At 38.6% G+C, this 20,104-nt stretch overlaps 4 protein-coding genes across 13 annotated transcripts in view; 3 read left to right on the top strand and 1 right to left on the bottom strand.

Annotated features, from left to right (window-relative positions):
* Positions 1-20,104, bottom strand: part of LOC121889764 (transcription factor 7-like) — a 21,793-nt gene continuing 1,689 nt past the window's right edge. The window contains exons 2-11 of one of the 6 annotated variants that reach the window (XM_042401983.1): positions 14,339-14,460; positions 6,201-6,288; positions 6,006-6,020; positions 5,277-5,328; positions 5,083-5,183; positions 4,240-4,373; positions 2,750-2,882; positions 1,714-1,821; positions 1,588-1,630; positions 1-274 (exon numbers count right to left, since the gene is read on the bottom strand). In XM_042401983.1, the coding sequence (XP_042257917.1) occupies positions 264-274; positions 1,588-1,630; positions 1,714-1,821; positions 2,750-2,882; positions 4,240-4,373; positions 5,083-5,183; positions 5,277-5,328; positions 6,006-6,020; positions 6,201-6,236 (633 nt within the window). In that variant the 5' untranslated portion in view covers positions 6,237-6,288; positions 14,339-14,460 and the 3' untranslated portion in view covers positions 1-263. Of the gene's footprint in view, positions 275-1,587; positions 1,631-1,713; positions 1,822-2,749; positions 2,883-4,239; positions 4,374-5,082; positions 5,184-5,276; positions 5,329-6,005; positions 6,021-6,200; positions 6,908-14,338; positions 14,586-20,104 lie in introns of those variants that run through there. The other 5 variants (XM_042401985.1, XM_042401987.1, XM_042401989.1 and 2 more) reach the window with 5 other exon arrangements.
* On the top strand, positions 2,678-9,998 carry LOC121889058 (zinc finger protein 726-like). Its single transcript, XM_042400747.1, has 4 exons — positions 2,678-2,722; positions 2,807-2,962; positions 8,301-8,428; positions 8,553-9,998. The coding sequence occupies exons 1-4, from the start codon at positions 2,678-2,680 to the stop codon at positions 9,601-9,603; spliced, it is 1,380 nt and encodes a 459-aa protein (XP_042256681.1). The 3' UTR covers positions 9,604-9,998.
* Positions 11,625-17,770, top strand: LOC121889615 (gastrula zinc finger protein XlCGF57.1-like). Of its 2 annotated transcripts, none has more exons than XM_042401707.1 (4): positions 11,625-12,662; positions 13,105-13,176; positions 14,171-14,261; positions 15,310-17,770. In XM_042401707.1, exons 1-4 carry the CDS (start codon positions 12,404-12,406, stop codon positions 16,724-16,726), a joined length of 1,839 nt encoding a protein of 612 aa, XP_042257641.1. In that variant the 5' UTR covers positions 11,625-12,403; the 3' UTR covers positions 16,727-17,770. The 2 variants fall into 2 exon arrangements, with proteins under 2 accessions (XP_042257641.1, XP_042257640.1); XM_042401706.1 differs by having other exon boundaries at positions 11,626-12,662; positions 15,307-17,770.
* Positions 18,223-20,104, top strand: part of LOC121889692 (zinc finger protein 239-like) — a 10,350-nt gene continuing 8,468 nt past the window's right edge. For 2 of the 4 annotated variants that reach the window (XM_042401855.1, XM_042401856.1), the window contains exon 1: positions 19,742-20,102. The gene's annotated coding sequence lies outside the window, so the exon portion shown is untranslated. Of the gene's footprint in view, positions 18,462-19,741; positions 20,103-20,104 lie in introns of those variants that run through there. The other 2 variants (XM_042401857.1, XM_042401859.1) reach the window with 2 other exon arrangements.

Raw genomic sequence — 20,104 nt, forward strand, 5'->3', positions numbered from 1 at the left:
TACATGTCGTCCACATCGTCAGTGTTGTGGACACTTTTGGACACACTGTTTGAAGTAAGAAATTAAAAACTGAAAAATTTGATTTCTTTCATACAAAACAGATTTATTCAGTGAGGAACATAAAGTTTCTGTGTTTTAATTCATTTTAGATTCAGGCCAGAATTTGTAACCAAAGTAACTTCACTACATTTTACTGGACAGAGATCAGAACATGGTGTGTGTTGTTCTTCACATGTTGTCTCTTCAGAGGTCTCATCCAGCACTCAGAGTCCAGCTGCAGGAAAAACAACAACAGATCATTTTAGTCTCAGCTCAGAGGGATTTACACACACAACAGAACAAAGTCAGGGGTCGTCATGCCCGAGAAATACTTCTATACATGTGTGTGGATGGGAAGGCGTTATATCTCATGTCTAATTATACAATTTATAAATTGTCTATTAGGGTACACACATGCAAATCTATTGGTAAAACCATATGTTTACATGCAAAAGCTGTAATGTAATGTAGTTTTTTAAATTATTTACATATTTTAATATATTCTGACTAACAATTTTGCAAACCAAAAGTGTGGAAAACAAGAAAAACGGACCGTTCTTATGTTTTTATTTCAGGAGGCTTCTGTCTGTCCTTCAGTCTTTGGTACTTTTTTTATTAACATGTCAGTTGACTCAGAATTTTCTAACTATTAACTCATGCAGTTCATTTTTATTTCATTGCAGCAGTTTTTATTTCACAACACAATTTTTCTTCATGACTGTTTTATCTCAAAGTGCAAACTGTCATCAGAGAGTCATATGATCATTTGTTTCATGTCTTATTTATATATATTTAATATTTGTTTGTTGTGTTTTGGGGTTTTTTCACCCTTTAAGAAGTGGCACCTTGTTCACATTAAGGAATAGTTCAACTATGGGCACCTAGTTATAGTTAAAAGTGGGGGTGCAAGATTAGTGACAGAGAGAGTTACAGGTGTGTCCGCTAGGATCCTCCAGTAACACGCAAAGTACATAGACAAGTATGTGAACAATTCTGTTTACGACGCAGCTGGTTGTCTACACGACTGCATGGTTAAAAAGCAAGTACAACTCTGGCTTAATAAGCCATTGCTGACACGCCTATGAGTTCAATACTTTCTTGCCGAGAGTTAGATAAGAAGATCAATACCACTCTCCTGTCTGTACGCTAAATATGAAGCTACATCCAGCAGTTAGCTTAGCTTAGCATAAAGACTGGAAACAATGGGAAAAAGCTAGCTTCGCTCTGTCTAAAGGTAACAAAATTCACCTCATGAACATGTCTCAGCTCAGTCTTGTTTGTTTAGTACAAAAAACCCCATAAAATAGAAATTAGGACATTTTACAGGGGTTTATGTGACGGGCTATTTAGTGCATGTGAGTTCAGCAAAGATAAGCTAACTGGATGCTAGCTGTCACTTTATTTTTACCATACAGACATAAGAGTGATATTAATATGAATATCTCACTCTCCAGAAGGAGTCTTGCCAGAAAGTGAATAAGCATATTTCCTAAAATGTCAAACTTTGGCTTTAAAATTGAAGTAGTGTTTTCTTTCTTTTAACCCGACCTGGGACAGCTTCCTGCTGGCTCCGCTTCCTCTTCCTTTTACCCTGGAAGGAAGACAAAGAGGGGAAATTAAAGTGCTTCCTGCTGCACATGCACATAGTATACATGGAGGATATACTATACATACATAGTTATCTCTGGCCGACCATCCAGGGTAAAGCTGCATGTGGAGCAGTCTCTCCTTCTGGGCCAGATCGTAATATTTGGACTGTTCAGAGTGTGACAGAGCGTGCCACTGTGGAGGTAAAACAGATTATTAATTAGACAAACATATTTATAGATAAAATCATACAAAAGGAGAGATTACAGACCTCCACAAAGGCTGAATTTGTTATTTTAATATTTAAAGTTCATTTCAATATTCTTATTAGCAGCTGATTAGCTTAGCACAAAGAATGTAAACAGGTAAACAGCCAGCCTGGCTCTGTCCAAAGGAAACAAAATGAGCCACTGACATACTAATTAGCATGTTCTAATTTGTTTGTTTAATTCACGTAAAAAATGTAAAAACGTCATTTTGTGGCTTTACAGAGGATTATGTGTTGGACTATTTCTTGACTGGGACCAGTATCTTCTGAGAGACTCTGCTGGTTGCCTGGCAACTGCTCAGGGCCAAGAAATAGTCTGGCCCATAATCCTCCGTAAAACAACAACGTTTCATTCTTACACTTTGGTTTTTGTACAGATTAAACAAACAAGATATAACATCTCTTATAGTGAGCTTTTTAAAGGTGCTGACAGGTGGATTCTGTTAACTTTGTTTTTTGCTAATTGAATGTTGATGAAGAAGAAGAGATTTCACTGTTTTTCTATTGTTTATATGTTTCATGCAGAATTTTTCAAAAAATACCTAAAGATTCTAGTTTGTTTCCAAGTCAGTTTCACATGTTGACAGATTGTTTTTTAACAGTGAGGATATGGCCTGCATATGGTCCTCAATTGCATCATAGATCAGACTAGCACACACACACACACACACAAACACACACACACACATACTTCTATCCTAAAGCCAAATCGTAACCCTCAAACAGCCCTCTGAAGGTCTGTCCCAAAGTGAGGAGTGGCCAAAATGTCCTCGTTTAACAACAATGTCCTTCCAAGGTCCAAAACTCAATAAGGTCCTCACAAAGATAGTCAGACAAGAAGACAGACATACACACCCTGCGCCCTAGGATGCGGTTGATGGCGGCGCTCTCTCTCTCTTGGCCCTCCTGCAGAACTTTGTGTCTCATCTCCTTCATATAGAGCATGAAGGCGTTCAGAGGCTTCTTCACCTGCACACCTGGCCTGCTGCTGAGGGGCGAGAGACATCCAGGAGAGAGAGAGAGAGAGAGAGGGGGAGGAGGTTATCCAGACGAATCTTCTGTCACAGTGTAAGATTTCAAATACTACAGTAGTTGCAGTAGCAGTAGTATTAATAGTAGTAGGAACTGTAGTAGTAGTAGTTCTAGTAGAAATAGTAGTAATAATTGTAGTAACAGTGTTAACAGCAGTCGTCAAGTCAATTTATTTATGAACAAATGCTGACCAAAGTGCTTTACAGAGAGATTCAATTATGGGATTATTATAAAACACAGGAACAATCAAATAAATAAGATGATATGAGTAAAGTATGGAAGCATGGAATATCTTGATAAAATCATAATACAAACTTCATTGTACAAACAACAAATAAATTACAAACAAATAAAAGCCAGAGTGTGGTCAGGCATGACTTCATGATGACGATTAAGAGGCTAAAGAGAAGAGACGGGTTTTAAAGGTATCAATGGAGCAGGAAGATCTAATTGTTAGTGGTGGACTATTCCCCAGTTTAGGACCAATGACTGAAAATGCTCGATCACCTTTAGTTTTCAACTGGGTGCGTGGAAATGGAGAGCAGTGATTGGTCAGCAGATCTGAGGGGTCTGGAGGTGGAATCAGGGATTACCTGGTGCCAGTCCCATGCAGTAGTAATATCTGTAGTTTTAGTAGTAGTGGATGTACTACAGTAGCAGTAATTGTTGTAATAATATGAGCAGTAGTACTCACTGTAGTTCCATTAAAAGCAGTAATAGTAATAGTACTGTATTAGTAACTACTACCGTACTGTTACAACTACTACTACAGTAGGACTACAGCTCCTACCGCTACTACTACTAATACTACTAATACTACTTATACCACTACTTATATTACTACATCAACTACTACTGCTGCTGCTACTACTCATATTACTACAAGTACTAGTAGTAGTAGATGTAGTAGTTGCAGTACTCATTCTTGTTGTTATAATAGAAGTAGTAGTAGGAAATAGTTGTAGTAACAGCAGTAGCAGTAGGAGATGTAGTTCTAGTACTTTTAATATTATGTAGTAGAATTAATAGAACTACTGTTGCTTTGTAACAGCAGCAGTAGTATCTGTATTTGCAGTATCAGTAGTTGTTGTAATAGATTTAGTAGCAGCAGTAGTAGTAACTTTAGTAGGAGTAGTACCTGTAGTAGTATTTTAGTATTATATAGTAGAATTAGTAGAACTACTGTTGCTTTGTAACAGCAGCAGTAGTATCTGTATTTGCAGTATCAATAGCGTTAGAAGTAGTACTATCTAGGAGATTTATAAAAACATGAAATCATCCCAGGTCACCTGAACACACCTGAACAAACTCACCTTGTGACGCTGTTGCCATGGTGGCAGGGGTGTGTCCTGGAATGGGCTGCACTGATTGGCTGGCTGTACGGGGAGGACGGAGGGAAGTGTCTGTCGCTGTAGAGGAGGAGAGGGATGAGAGGATGGACAGATGACTGCAGAGAGAGAGAGAGAGAGAGAGAGAGGAGATTCAATTTACATTTTATTGAATTTAGGTCGCTCCCTGTCTGCCTATTTGAAAAAGACAAAAGTTAATTTCACATTCATAAAACATCACATAAAAGTACTTGATTATAACAGAAAGTACTATCTATCTATCTATCTATCTATCTATCTATCTATCTATCTAAAGAGACAGTAGCTTGTAGATTTTGTTTTGCCTTTCAGCTGTTTTTTTCCAAACAGGCTAACATACTAACAAAAAGACCAAAACACACACACACACACACACACACACACACACACACACACACACACACACACAGTTGCATTTCAACCATTTCAGAAGACATTACATTGACTTACATTCATTTCCTGGAGACTTACCACAACCACTACTTGCCTTACCAAACCTTAACCTGGGGACTAGCTTTTTGTCCCCACAATGTGACTGTGTAAACAAATGTCCCCACAACATACAATAAGTATACACACACACACACACACACACACACACACACACACACACACACACACACACACACACCCTTGGGGAAGTGAAGCCCTCAGACTCTCGGGGTCACATATAACACTGATCGTGTCAGAAGGGGAACATATTGGCTTGAAGGGATAGCACACACACACACACACACACACACACACACACACACACACACACACACACACACACAGCCGTCCACTCACAGCAGCAGCAGTCTGAGTGTCTGTCGTGTTGTGTCGCCCCCCGTTGGTCAGATTCAGGTACTGCTGTTGAGGTGGACACCAGTCAAACACCTGAGGTTTACCTGAAACATCACAAATAAAGACAGGACTCATGTTTTAAAACCCTTCAGCTCAGGTTGAGGATGTTTATGTTTAGTCATATTTAGTTTCCACACCGCAGGTCGGTCCTGCAGGGTTCTGGTTCTGTCCGCTCATCAGTCCGATCTCCTGAAACCAGATCAATAATCAGTTAATTTATACTCACTGAGGCAGAAGATCAGTCAAGCAGTGGTACATAACTGAATGATGAATTAATGACTGAATTAATTAATAGACATCTGGTGATTAGTATTAATAATCAGGTAATATTAAAAGTATATTTGGATAAAATGACCACAACAATATAAAAATATCAAAAATAAACATTATTTATATTGCATATTCCACACAAAATACAAAATAAATAATAAAATATCAGACAATTTAAATAACTATAACTAATAAAAAGTAAATAAATAATAAATTAATTAAATAATAAGTTAATAAATAAATAAATATTGATGCAGATTAAGCGTATTAACATACATCGCATTAAATACACATAACAGTATAAATTAAAATGTAAATGTAAATCTTGATAATTATTATTTTACTAATAGTTAAAATTATAACTATGTCATGTTTGTACATGAAATACAATAATAAAATTATACCGTAAAAAGATGTATTTATATCAAATGTATTTTACAGCTACTTTTTGTCTTTGGTTGAGTGGTTTTTTCTTCTACTTTACAGAGTAATAAGTAAAATAATATAAGTAATAATGTTAAATGTTTAATGTGTTTACACATCTTGGATTGTATTTAGAAAGAGATATTCATAACAAATAAATAAAACATACTTACCCCTCTGCTGAGCATCTGCTCCATCATGACAAAGAAAAAAAGACAGAAAAAAGACTCTTTAACTGAGTTTACTTGAAAAAGTAAACATTTAAGTGATTTAATAATAACACTACTACTAATAATAATAATAAATAATTTATTAAATAGTACAGAAGGTTAGAAACGAGCGGAGAGGAAGAAAGAACTGATTCTCACATCTTCAGACTCAACAGACTGGAGGGATGAAATCATGATGTTTATGAACACACACGCTGTCAGTCACTTCCTGCCTCGGGTTCTTTGTCTGCTCATAATAAAACAGATTATATTACAGGATTTTACAACCGTTTTATCAATGTAGCGTTTGATGATGTAATCTTTACATGTTGCACATTACCCCATTTACAGTAATGGTGACTTGTTTGCTTTTGTTTGGGTACTGACTTTCCTCCTTTTTTTACTTATTTATTTTATTGTATTAGTTATTTAATTTTTATTTATTTACTTTCTTTTATTGTAAGTGTGTATGGTGGTTAGGCAGGTGGGGACGGGGGAGTCATTCCTGTTGGGTTTTATTGTTGAAAACTTGCACAGTGACGTACCTGCCTGTTGGTCTTTGTCTGTTTATGATCCAATGTACATTCATCAATAAAGTGTTGAAACTAAAAGTACACAGTCAAATTACAGTGTTCACATGACATTAACTATTATCAATCTCATGTCAGGATGTAGTTAGCTTAGCTTAGCATAAAGATTGGAAATGGGGAATTGGCCACAATCACCTCTAAAGATCACCAATTAACACATTATATATTGTTTGTTTAATCTCAAACAGATTTATTTGGTAAACACAGTGACTTCCCAGAGATATTTCCCAGAATAACAACTTTCCCTGCTTGTATATCTCGAGTGGGGAATTGCAAGTAAAATGATCATATTTTCTCATTTCCTTGGAGAGGTCCATGCAGATAGTTTAGGTTTTATTTGGTCACATTTTGAGATATTTGTCTTTGATACAACACAATGGAGTTTCATTTGTCCAACCTTCAACTTTCCAGATACAGTACCCTTGTTACTCTGAATTATCTGACTTCCCCCATCCTACTGTCCTTTTTAGACTCTGACCTTTCACCTCTTCCGCCCTCCCCCAACCCTTCTCCCTCTCGCTCTTCCCCCCAGGTTTTGTGGGCGTGTCAGGGGTGAGTATGCCTGTGGATTTGCCAGCACAGCTGTCAGAAATGTTTTGCTGCAACGCGTCGAACTGAATCAAAGTGCATAGAAATCACCAGCTGTGAAAACACCCCTGACTTCTGCCACGTTGACTTGTCGTATGAGATTATGAGCAAAACTCATGTATTTCAAATTTTTAGGTCTAAAAACTTTTATAACATGTATGTTTTCCTGCTAGATCTCTGCATGTGTGGTGACTGTCCTCTTGCTTTTGACACCAGACAAAACTGGAATAACAGAGAAGATGGCCTTGGTGTTCCAGCAACAAAAGAGTATTACAGCATGAGAGTATTTCTTAAGTACAAATAATGACCAAGAGGGAAAAAAATCAGTAATTCAAGGAAAGAAATTGCTAAATTAAAGATTGAGGATGAGGAGTGCATAAATTACTCATTTGAGGGAACTATTTATTAAAAACAACTTTCCCGAATGACAGTGATAACAATAATAAAGTAATTTAAGGACACAATTTAGTGATTTAGTGCCACTAATTATTAAATCAAGGTAACAAAATTTGAAGGTATGAGCTATATATATATATATATATATATATATACACAGGTCCATCAAGTCCACCGGGAAAGGAAGATCAGCTCTTTACATTCAACTGAAGGTATTTGTCAAGTTGTGTAACTGTTTCATTTCCTGTCGAGAGCCGAAGGTCCGAGTGGGATGTTCAGTTGAGTTGTTCAACAAGCTGCAGGACAAGACGTGTGTTCATGTTTGTAAGTTAGATCAGAAGGAGACTTTAGCAGGAAGCTAATGTGGGTTGTTGTGTTGTTGTCTGCTCTGCTGATGGTAGAACGACACGTTATGACTTCATGAAAGGATTTGATTCAATGTATGGAAATAAAGTTTCCAGCTACGAAAGCAGATAACTAACAGCATTACATCAAATTAATGTAAAACTAGGGGGCGCCATCACAAAACCAAAAATATAAAATATAAATTTCTCCCTTTTGGTTTCTGATATTTTTCTCAAAAGAGAAAACAGGCCGAGTGATTTAAAGAGCAGATATGTTGCTGTAGTAGATAAAAAAAGTAATTTAATCTCAGTTGGTTTTTAAAACTGTTGATTTCTTCCAGACAGCAAAGAAATCCCTGATCAGCAAGGAGCGACTTCCTCCTCTACAGAGAAAAGACGAAGCCGCCAATGACGCTCTGTCCACCTCTTCAGCACTGACAGGAAGTGATGAAACCAGGCCGCATGCAAGGTGAGTCACCAAAGAAGCTGGCAACCATTTTATCATTAAACAAGTATCCCCAGTAAGCACATTTTGATACTGTGAAACATAAAGATTCATGTAAATCATCAAACTCCTTATTTTCTATTATCAGTTCCCACAACAAAGAAACAGAGGAAACAGAGGACGGTGATGACGGAGAAGATTGTGGAATATCAGAGCCGGACAAAATTAGAGCCATTTCTTCTTCCTGCCCCGCAGCTGAGAGCAAAGGGGACGATGATGATGAGGAGGAGGAGGAGGAGGTGATGGTGGACGACAGAGATGGCGACTGGAAACCAGACAAGTGTGATGAGGAGCTGGAGGAGAGTGAACCTGAACCGAACTCATATAAGACAGCGAGGAAGCCACAAGTCAAACATTCAGGTGTCAAAACAAAGAGAAGCAAACGGATCCAGTCGTCTCCGAAGGCGTCGACTGAGAACAGTGATGCTCTTCTCTCCTGTAAAGTCTGCACAGTTCTGTGCACGTCGACGAACATGTTGGTAAAACACGTCTGGAGTCATGTGGACGATCCAGAGAGAGTTTGTGGAGTGTGCGGAGAACATTCAGAGTCTGCAGAGGAGCTGAGGAGTCACCTTCAAAGTCACCAGAAAACTCACAGCTGCAACATCTGCGGAAAGTCTTTCATGACTGTTTCTAGTCTAAACAGGCACGCTAGTCTTCACACAGAAAAGAGACAGTACAAATGTGATGTCTGCCATAAAGCTTACACTCATAAGTCGGGTTTGAAGAATCACAAGTGGGAGCACGTGGAGGATAAACCACACAAATGTGACATCTGCCACCAGTCTTTTGGTTTCCCACAGCAGCTGAGGATTCACATGAGACGCCACACAGGTGAGAAACCGTACCGCTGCAAAGAGTGCGGTAAATCTGTCGGTGACTTCCGATCTTTAACCCGACACATGCTGCTTCACACTGGGGAGAGACGTTACAGCTGTCAGGTCTGTGGAAAACATTTTTTACTTCCCGGAAAACTGAAAGAACACGAGAAAATCCACACAGACAGAAGCAGAACGCACCTCTGCCACATTTGCTGCAAAACGTTCCACAGACCAGGTGAGTTAAAAGCTCACCTGGAAACACACAACAAAGAGAGGTCGCACATGTGCGGCGAATGCGGCAAGGGGATGTCGTCTTGAGGAGCTCTGAAGAGACACATGATAATCCACAGTGGGGAGAGACCGTACGGCTGCTCAGAGTGTGGACAAACCTTCAGCTGCTGGAACGTTCTCAGATCCCATCAGAAGACGCATTTAGGCTTGAAACCGTTTGTTTGCGGGGTTTGTGGGAAACCCTTTAAGAAAAAAGAGTACGTGACTGTTCACATGAGGACGCACAACGGAGAGAGACCGTACAAATGTTCTCTGTGTGACAAAGCCTTCAGTCAGAGTCATTATGTGAAAACCCACATGAAGAGTCACCAGAGGGAAGAAACGTCAGCACTGGATGGACCGATGCTCGGTTGACGTCTGTTCTAGAGCTGCAACTAATGATTATTTTCATTAATTGGTTAATCAATTCATTGTTTGGTCAATAAAATGTTAGAAAAGGGTGAAACATATCGATCGCTGTTTCCCAAAGCCCAAGATGACATCCACAACCCAAAGAAATTCATTTTACTGTCATAGAAGACTAAGAAGAAACCAGAAAAAAATCACATTTTAGAGGCTGGAATAAGAGAATTTGGCAATAAATTGCCAATAATGTGAAAAAAATGGTGAGCCATTCAAATGCAAACCACATACAGTTGTTCCTTTATGTGCATTATAGATGTTTTATGTACTGAAATAACGCCCACTGTCTCAGAACCTCATAAAAAGTCCAAAGCCAAAAACATAAACAAGATATTGGCAAATCTAGTTCAGTCTATGAATGAATGAATAGTTTGTCAGGAATTGTATTTCTGTCTATAAATGGTAGTGGATCGTCCTGCTATGTTGGTTTCACAATGTGCTTCTTTTTTCAGAAACTAACTGAAAGTGCGTTGATGTGAACCTGTCAAAAGAAGAAAAAAGCTACTTCTTGCTTTCTTTAGATTACTTGCACAAACCTTTGATAAATAGTTTGTGTAATTTGCACACACACGGATACATACACTAATGAATGCTCTGAAAAACATACAGTACATGGTAGATTTTGAAAATAGACTATAGAACTAACTCAGTTCTATATTAGAAGATATAGTAAGAAAACATTTTTACTGCATGTGAAATAAAAATCCAATGAAATTTTCAGGTTTTACTGGACAGATACAAATGTATCTTCAGTCTTTTTTAGAGACGTTTGTAGCCAACATTAGCAACGTGTTGGGAAGAAATTGAGTGGGATCAAACTCAATGCTAACATTAAACAGCTAATAACACAACTGTACTGATTATTGATTCTTCACTGATGAGTATTTCTTTGTTTTACTTCTGATCGGTTTTATATATAAAAAAAAATCAATCTGAAAGGTAAGCAAAGCTGTCAAATAATCGTAGTGGAATAAAAAGTACAATATTTCCTGGTGAAACCAGGTGCTATTTTTGGCGCCCCGGTTCCAAAAGTAAAAATCGTTAATTTTTCCCATACATGTCAAAGTTTTAGCATTTCTACGGCCTGGATCAACATGAAACTCTCTTTTTTTAAAATCATCAGTACAAAAGACGAACAATTTTTAAATATCTGGTTCTTTGCTAAAAGGTCGAAGGTACAAGACTGGACATAAAAACCTAAAGGTAGAAGTTAATTACAACTCCCAAGGTGCTTTTCAGCAAGAAAAAGCCAATCACCAAGCTTAAAATTCGGTCACATGCCATTAGCATCAACATAAGCTAATGATTATGATGTTGAGAAAACCGATTTTACAATCTTGAATCAGTTTACTTTTGATATCTTTGGGTTTTGGACTGTTGGTCGGGCAAAATAAGATCTTTCAACATGTCGCCTGTGACACTGAGAAATGATAACAGGCATTTTTTACTATCTTATAACGTTTTATAGATGCAACAATCGATCAATAGAGGAAATATTCAACATATATATTGATAATGGAAATAATTATTACTTGCGACTAAAATTATTAAATTATATTCTTTGTGATATTTAAAACGTTTTAAATGTAATGTAAACGGTGCTGTGTTTACTTTACAACTTCAAGAGCAAAGACATTTTTATTCCATACTACTCAGATTCGCGCCCTTGGCGTCTTCTCCATAGCAACGGCAGCTGAGGCCCACGGGTATTGTAGTATTCTTAGCCATCCTTAACGGCCAAAATCACGGACAAAACGTTATTTCTCAAAAACGAAGTTGAAATAATTTAAACTGGTGGTCATAATATGAACATGATTGTTACATTATCCACGAGAGTCCTGAGGTTCTGTGTTTAGTCATACTGAGGATATTGTTTAAAGAAATATGTTTTAACTTAAATGTTCTGGTCTGGTCAAACATCAGAAAAGCAGCGCCGGCTACATTTTCACTTGGTGATTCATTGGTGTCATTAGTAGTATTCATTTATATATATAAATACGGTGTAGTTAATATAATTAGATATAGATATAACTGAGGAAGCCAAGGAATCTCACGGGCTTTTTTTTTAGTTTCTAGTCGGACGGTATTTCCATGTGCTCAGCCCGTGAGTGTCTGGGTCGTGTCTAGATGGTAACCCTAGGTTTGCTGAAGATCTCGCGAGAATGACCATTTTAACCCAAACCATGATTTTTCTCTACCTTACTCTAGCCAGGTTTCTTTTGTGCCCAAACCAAGTCAGGCCATAACCACGGCGTTGCCACGTCATAAACATCATTATTTTGTACAACGCATGTTTGTTTTTTTATTTTAAGAAATGAAAATCTCGCGAGGGTTCCGCAAATCTACGATTTAAGGTTACCATTCAGAAACGACCGAGTTTCTGCCATATCTGCGGACAAAAACGTTTCTGACTAACTGTGAAATTATGTTTTATTGGACAAATGAGAAGCCAGCGGAGGCTGAGACACCCGACAGTGTCAGTAACATGTCTAAAGCGGAGATACTGAGAATAATCATCTCTGAGAAACTGGCAACAGCCGCGCAGGAAATCTTAGCGGTTGTTGAGAGAACCGTAGCCGGGTACGAGGAGGAGGCTTCGGGCTTCAGACAGGAGATTGACCGGCAGAGGAGACAGCTGGAGGTTCTCCTGCAGCCTCAGGTCAAACTGGAGAGAATAATAGACAGTAAGTAAATAAATAAATAAACATAACATCAATATGCTGTTTACACACTGATGCTTTTAATCTAATCTGTTTTCAGTTTTCTGTTGTATTAACGTCAACAGATGTCAACATAAAATGTCATTAACAAACTTGACAGACTTTCTTTAGTTATCACCAATCTGCAAACATCAGACTGACGTTGCTCACTTTTTAATTCTGCATACATTGAAACCACAGTTGCATTAAACCCATTTTTTTTCTTAAATGTGAAGTTGAAGATAAAATGCCAAAACATGTCACCTGCACATCAGCAGTTTCCTTTTTGAAGTGTGTAAATGTCTCAGCAGAAATGTGTTTTTTATTAAGCCATATTTCCACAATCATCTCAGCAAAGACGTTTAATAGAAAAGTGATGATGTTGTTGTTGTCGTTGACACATAAACAAATTAAACTTTGCTTCCAGCTGCAGATCACTATGGGGTGATCATGGAAGAGGAGGAAGAGGAGGAGGAAGAGGAGCACAAACAGCAACAGAGTATGTCTGCACACTATTAACTGTAATAATAATCATTTGTGTTGGAGGACGTTTTGCTCTGTGGACAACAACGGAGGAATCAGATATATCAGACTTTGATACAGACACGATACTTGTTAGTAGATCAGTTCATTGTTGGTTTAGATTCAAACATGATGAAAAATATCCTTTAAAATGTCCTGAATTTAAATGGATTCTTTTATTCTAATCAAAGATGTGACAGATCATCTTGTTTTGTACAATCTGCCTGTTGTTGTTTGTAAAGACGGTGATGATGATGGTAAAAGAAATTCCGTGAGTTATTGATTACATTAAAGACATTAAAGTTCCCCTCTACTCAAACATTAGTTTTTCTTCTTGTTCCTTCAGTTGGATGTTTGTGCAGAGTTTGTTTTCACATTCATCTGCTTCTCTGTGCTCATTAAAAATCCTGTTTTAAGGGGGCGGGACTATGAGCAGGATTTGTGACATCACAAATAGTTTTGGAAGCCAATCCTGGTCCAGTATTCAACTTACACAGGTGTGATATGAAAACTTGAAGCCTCCAGTGCACAAACACTGATAATGGACTTTACAGTGAAGTAGGAGACATCTGGTGTCCAACAGGAACACTTTTGAAATGAAATATATTTGCATATTTATAGATTCAGGATGTTTTAATGAGGGATAGGTACCGAAGAAGACTTGAAACTAGCGATTGAGACCATGAACTCATTAGGAAAGTGTTTACTGAGGAAATAAATCAAGAGAGAAGTAGGGTCATTTTCTCAGAGACTTCTATACAATCAGACTTCTTTTTGGAGCTGGTGGAGTCACCCCCTGCTGGCCGTTAGAGAGAATGCAGGTTTAAGTCACTTCCTGCTTGGGTGGAAACAGTAGTGTAGTACTGTTTGTTGCCTTCAGGGCTACTGGTTGTACTGGACGTCATACACTGGAAAACGAATCCAAAAGCTGAAGAAATGTGACTTTTAATACATTCTCCTTTTATGTCCAGGTGTGGAGGACTCTGAGAGAGTGAGCCTCCTCAATAGTGATGAGGAAGAAGAAGGTGAAGAAGAGGAGGAGGAGGAGCAACCAGCACTGAGGTAACAAGATTACAAAGCATATTTCCATCAGTATCTGTTAAACTATATATTTTAATGGGTTGATGAAGAGTACCTACCTGTTGCTGACAGCCTATTTGATGAACCTTTGTGGGGTCTCGCTCTCCTGATGGTTTTATTTCTTTCTGTCGTCATACTGGTTCCCAAACAGGCTGATATGTTGGTGTTAGCATGTTTCCTTCTGTCAGATTAGCAGAAACTTTCTTGTAATGGAAGTAAAAACTCAGAGATCCAATTTAAAATACAAGTATGTCACTTCGGACCAGAGACTGTATAAAAATATGGACGTAGTTACCGTGACGTCACCCATTGGTTTCTGAAGAGCGGTTTTGAAGCTCAAAGCGAGCCGCTCATGCAGTGCGTGACGCTGCCTAACTCCCAGCCAATCAAAAATGGGCAAAGAGGCGGGGCCGAATGGCTGAAACAAGCCACCTAGCAGCTGGCGGACCTGTCACTCAAAGCAGCCATGTCCTTCATTATGCAGAACTTTACAGCTTAATAAAACCTAAACGGGTGAGTTATAAAAAAATTCACCCCCCGTACAGTTGTCATGAAAGAGGAAATTAGCTACAGAGACCAAAACCGTTGTTTGTACCAGACTGTAAACATGTTTATTTCTGCTGTAAAGTTGGACATTTTAACATGGGGGTCTATGGGGATTGACTTGCTTTTGGAGCCTCAAGTGGTCGTTCAAGGAACTGCAGTTTTTGGCTTCATTTTTCAGCCCTGGAGGTTGCCGCTTGCTTCGGACGGGATTTAAATGACAGGAGGAGCAGCGAGTTTGAGTTTAAAAAAAAAAAAATATTAGTAATTATTACTAGGGTGAAAAATGACTAGATTTAAATCACTGCAACTCCTCTAGAGGAATAAATTGTGTCTGAATTGGGCTTTTAGGGTGAAATAACTTGAACCCCAGCGGTGTTGGAACCATTCTTGCCATGCTAAACCTGCCATGTTAAAAGATGCTCATAGGGACTTAAAAATAAATACTTTTAAAATAACTGCTAAATGTTTCTGCTTTCCACAGCAGCCATATTCAACAAGAAGAGGCCAAAAAAGAGGACGATCTGTCCAGCAGCTGGACATCACAGCAACAAGAAGAAGACGTGGAGACAGAGGGAGCTCACGACAAACCAAGTGATGATGTTGAAGCTGCTGAGAGCGAAGGAGACGGTGGTGATGATGATTATGATGAGGAAGAGGAGGAGGAGGAGGAGGAGGAGGTGATGGTGGATGACAGAGACGGCGACTGGAAACCAGACAAGAGTGACGACGAGTTGAAGGAGAGAGAACCTGAACCGACGAGGAAGCGACAAGCCAAACGTGTCAAAACAAAAAGCAGGGAGCTGATCCAGTCGTCTCTGAACGCGTCGACTGAGAACAGCGACGCTCTTCTCTTCTGTAAAATCTGCAGAGTCCTGCGCGGGTCGACGAACATGTTGATAAAACACGCCTGGAGTCACGTGGGCAATCCAGAGAGAGTTTGTGGAGTGTGCGGAGAACACTCAGAGTCTGCAGAGGAGCTGAGGAGTCACCTGCAAAGCCACCAGAAGATTCACAGCTGCAACATCTGCGGGAAGTCTTTCATCAACTTAAATAGCCTCCGAGAGCACACTGCTGGACACACAGGACAGAAAACATATAAATGCGATATTTGCCACAAAGCGTTTCATCTTAAGATAAACTTGACTTCCCACCAGAAGGTCCATGTGGAGGATAAACCATACAAATGTGATATTTGCCAAAAATCATTTAGTTATAAGGGGGAGCTCAAAACTCACAGCAGGTTGCACACAGGTGAGAAGCCATATCAGTGTGACGTGTGCAGTAGATCTCTCGGTAGCCGTCGATCTTTATCCACGCACATGTTGATCCATTCAGGAGAGAAACATCACGGCTGCGAGGTTTGCGGGAAGCGTTTCAAACGTCTCCAAGATCTGAGAAGCCATGAGAACATCCACAAAGCCCGAGACAAACCGTATCTGTGTGAGGTTTGCTGCAAAGCGTTTCATTCAAGCTTCGGATTAAAGTCCCACCTGAAGACACACAACGCACACCAGGAGAGAGCGCACGTTTGCAGCGAATGTGGCAAAGGATTCACCTCCAAGATGAATCTGATGGCCCACATGAAGAGCCACTCTGAGGAGAGACCGTTCAGCTGCTCAGAGTGCGGTAAGTTATTTAAATTCAAGAATAACCTCAATGCCCACCTGAGGCTCCACACGGGACTCAAACCGTTCGTCTGTGGTGTTTGTGGGAAAACGTGCGGGAGACAAGACCACCTGGTGGTCCACATGAGGACACATAACGGGGAGAGACCGTACCAGTGCACAGTCTGCGACAAAGCCTTCACTCAGAGCCACTGTCTGAAAACACACATGAAGAGCCACCAGGCGGAAGAAACGTCAGCAGACATTTCTATAAACTCTCTCCAAAAGAAGGATTGACAGTAATTTACCATTGACAGAGGCTGTAAATAATTACTGCTATAATTTGGTGTTTTTAGCAGTTGCTGTGGTTTTTAAGTATTTGTATGGAAGTTAAAAGAAGCCCATTTATGCCAGGAACAGGAAAAAATAAATGAAATATTAAGAATGAAGATAGAATAGGATTTATGAGATATTCCATACTGAAATATGTCAGCTGTGAAGTTTTCTTAATGTCCCCAGAGGATGAATCCTACTGACTTTTCCTTTGGCACCATAAGGTCAACATTTGTGATTCAGAGTGAACTATCTCCACAACTATTTGATAGATTGCCCTGAAATGTATAATGAATATTTAAGGTTCCTGCAGGAACCTTAAATGATCCTCTAACTTTTCATCTAGCGCCACCATCTGGTCAAAATTTCAGTTTGTCCAACACTTTGGTTTATGACCAAATACCTGCAAAACTAATATCACCCTCATCAGCACTGTGCTGTACTTTGTGTTTAGTGCTAATTAGCAAATCTTAGCATGCTGATGTTTGCATTTAGCCTCTTTCACACATGCAGTCTATTCTTGGTTCAGGAACATTTCCTGCATGGGATCATGTGTAAATTGGAGCAGGGATCGGATATTAAGGGAAATCTGTACTGTCAATTTCCCACCTCAAGACCTAGTAACATTTCAGGGAAAATGCTGGTACGGCTGCGTTGTGAATGAAAGCAGTAACATTGCAGGGACAAACACGTAAAGGGTTACGTCCATCTGACGAAAGACACTTTCACATGGAGCAAGCGAATCAATCACAAGACTCCACTGATGATGTATTTGAATCCGCAACTTGTTAATTGGTTTCCATGTTTAGTCAATAAAATGTATGAAAATCATCAAACAAAAGTCGTAACGCAACTTCCCAGAGACTCGTTTCCTCTGCTCAACAATCCAAAACCTCACAATTTACTTCTATCTGACAAGGCGGAAGAAGCGAATATTTACGTCACGATGACGACATACTGTTGACACATCGTAATTGTTCTCAATAAATCATCTTTTTTGGAAACGTGTTCAATGTGTGGCTGTTTTTTTCCTCTTGAGATCTAGCGATACCTTCAAGCATTCAGCTAGAGCTGCAGTGATTAGTCGATTAGTTTCCAACTATTCAGTTAATTGCCAACTATTTTGATAATCGATTAATCATTTGGAGTTTGTTTGTTTTTTTCAGAAAAAAATGTCCAAATTCTCTGATATATTTTCTAGTTTCTTTAGTCTTCTATTATGATAAACTGAATATCTTTGGGTTGTAGTTTTTGAGAAACAATGATCAATGTTTTTTACAATTTTTCTGACTTTTATAAACAAAACAACTATAATGGAGTATTTTTATATTCCTGTACTGGTGCTTTTACTCCAATAAAGGATCTGAACACTTCTTCCACCACTGCTGCTTTTAGCACCATTTTTCATTGTTCTCTAGCGGCGTGTTTTCCCGCTTTTTTCTCCCGTTAGTTTTGTTTCCAGTCGGACAGCTTTTATGGCCGCTCCAGTACCCGGCGGGTTCTGTCTACCTGGTAACCCCACATCTATGGGTGACCCTAGATTTGAGAAAGATTTCACGAGTCATTTTAACCGAAACCACGATCTTTTCCTAAACACACATAAAAGCTGTTTGCGAACTGCCAATATCAGCAGCAGAAGAAGAACAAGAAGAACTAGAAGAAGAAGAAGAAGGGAGATCACCAAAGTCAAGGACCTCAAGTAAGTTTTTTGTTGTTGTTTTTAAATCTTACTGGTGATATTACTCACTTTAAATTGAATAAGTCATGTTTGCGGCACAGTAATACCTCCGTTGATAATATGTTTGGCTTTCAAGTGTTGTGCATTACATGAAAACTGTTGCTAGGCAACTAACAACAAAATGGACGCCGCTGTTGTTTCTTCATTTCTTCTCTATTTAAAAAAAAGCGCCAACAGTAAAAGTAACTAACGCTAGCTAACACATTAAACCTTAAACATAAACCGGTTAGAAAACAGTCTTTGACTTTTTTCCTTCCTTTAGCTTCTTAACTTTTGATTCAGAGCTGAGTGGAGTTTTCAGTTTGGAGCGAAATGTGAGAGGTTAACACCTTGTGTACCAGTTCCCCTTTCCCTCTTGTCTTTTCTGTAAATTGTTGTACTGTTTAGTACTCGTTTGTAGTATTAGTAATAAATGTGTATGTAACTAAAGTGAACTTGTTTGTTTTCTTGTGATTGCGTCTCAGTCACTTAACCTTAAAAGACCTATACCCTTGCAGAATCATAATTAAGATTAATAACAATCATTATTCTAATTGACCTCTTGTGTGGCCACCATGGAGGACTATTTCCCTATTATTATACCTACTCTAATATGAGTTGTGTCACTGGACAAATAATTTCACATTGGACTTGTGCACGATTATAATTCATAGTTCACCATAAAATCATAAAGATATTTGACTGCACAAATTCCTACATTCATTTTTCCATAAATATCCTCTATATACTGCTTGTTAATGCTAAATAAGGGGACTTGAAGTAAAGTGTGACCCTTTTGGGTAGAGATGATAAGAAAAAATAACAGTTAATACATGCTTGATAAAACACCATGATGTAATTTTGAGCAGATATAAAGATATTTTAAGTGTTTATTAATGTACACTATTTGTAAACAACTTTAACTTTTTCAATGGAGACATATTTTATATTATTACCACAATGTTTTACTATATTGTCATTCATTATCTGTTTATACAGCAGCCTCCACTTATGGTATAGTTGTTGACAAATACATTAAGCTAGTAAACACTTTGTGTGTTATAAATCAATAGTATAGTGCCGGTAATGAAACTAAAAGCTGTTTACCCACCGCCACTGAACAGCAGAAGAAGAAGAAGAGGAAGAAGAGGAAGAAGATGAAGAAGAAGAAGGGCGGGAGTCTGGCAGATCGCCAAAGTCAAAGACCTCAAGTGAGTTTTCATTTTTCTAGTGATATTACTTCCTTCAAATTGAATAAGTCATATTTCCGGCACAGTAATACCTCCGTTGATAATATGTTTGGCTTTCAAGTGTTGTGCATTACGTGAAAACTGTTGCTAGGCAACTAACAACAAAATGGACGCCGCTGTTGTTTTTTCACTTCTTCTCTATTTAAAAAAAAGCGCCAACAGCAAAAGTAACTAACGCTAGCTAACACATTAAACCTTAAACATAAACCGGTTAGAAAACAGTCTTTGACTTTTTTCCTTCCTTTAGCTTCTTAACTTTTGATTCAGAGCTGAGTTGAGTTTTCAGGTTGGAGCGTTTAGATGCGAGACGTTAACGGAAGAACCGACAGAAGGAAGAGACGCTGACGGTTAGAAGAAGAAGAATATAAAAGAGGT

This window comes from Thunnus maccoyii, chromosome 22 (genome assembly GCF_910596095.1).
Source record: "Thunnus maccoyii chromosome 22, fThuMac1.1, whole genome shotgun sequence".
Taxonomy (NCBI): domain Eukaryota; kingdom Metazoa; phylum Chordata; class Actinopteri; order Scombriformes; family Scombridae; genus Thunnus; species Thunnus maccoyii.

What these genes read in the sequence shown, in the direction of transcription:
- LOC121889058 (XM_042400747.1), top strand. Translation starts at nt 2,678, where the DNA reads ATGTCCTTCCAAGGTCCAAAACTCAATAAGGTCCTCACAAAGATA. An exon ending in ATAAGGTCCTCACAAAGATA is followed by an intron (nt 2,723 to 2,806) that starts GTCAGACAAGAA and finishes GCCCTCCTGCAG; the next exon opens with AACTTTGTGTCTCATCTCCT. An exon ending in GAAACCAGGCCGCATGCAAG is followed by an intron (nt 8,429 to 8,552) that starts GTGAGTCACCAA and finishes TTCTATTATCAG; the next exon opens with TTCCCACAACAAAGAAACAG.
- LOC121889615 (XM_042401706.1), top strand. Translation starts at nt 12,404, where the DNA reads ATGTTTTATTGGACAAATGAGAAGCCAGCGGAGGCTGAGACACCCGAC. An exon ending in GGAGCACAAACAGCAACAGA is followed by an intron (nt 13,177 to 14,170) that starts GTATGTCTGCAC and finishes TTTTATGTCCAG; the next exon opens with GTGTGGAGGACTCTGAGAGA. An exon ending in GAGGAGCAACCAGCACTGAG is followed by an intron (nt 14,262 to 15,306) that starts GTAACAAGATTA and finishes TGCTTTCCACAG; the next exon opens with CAGCCATATTCAACAAGAAG.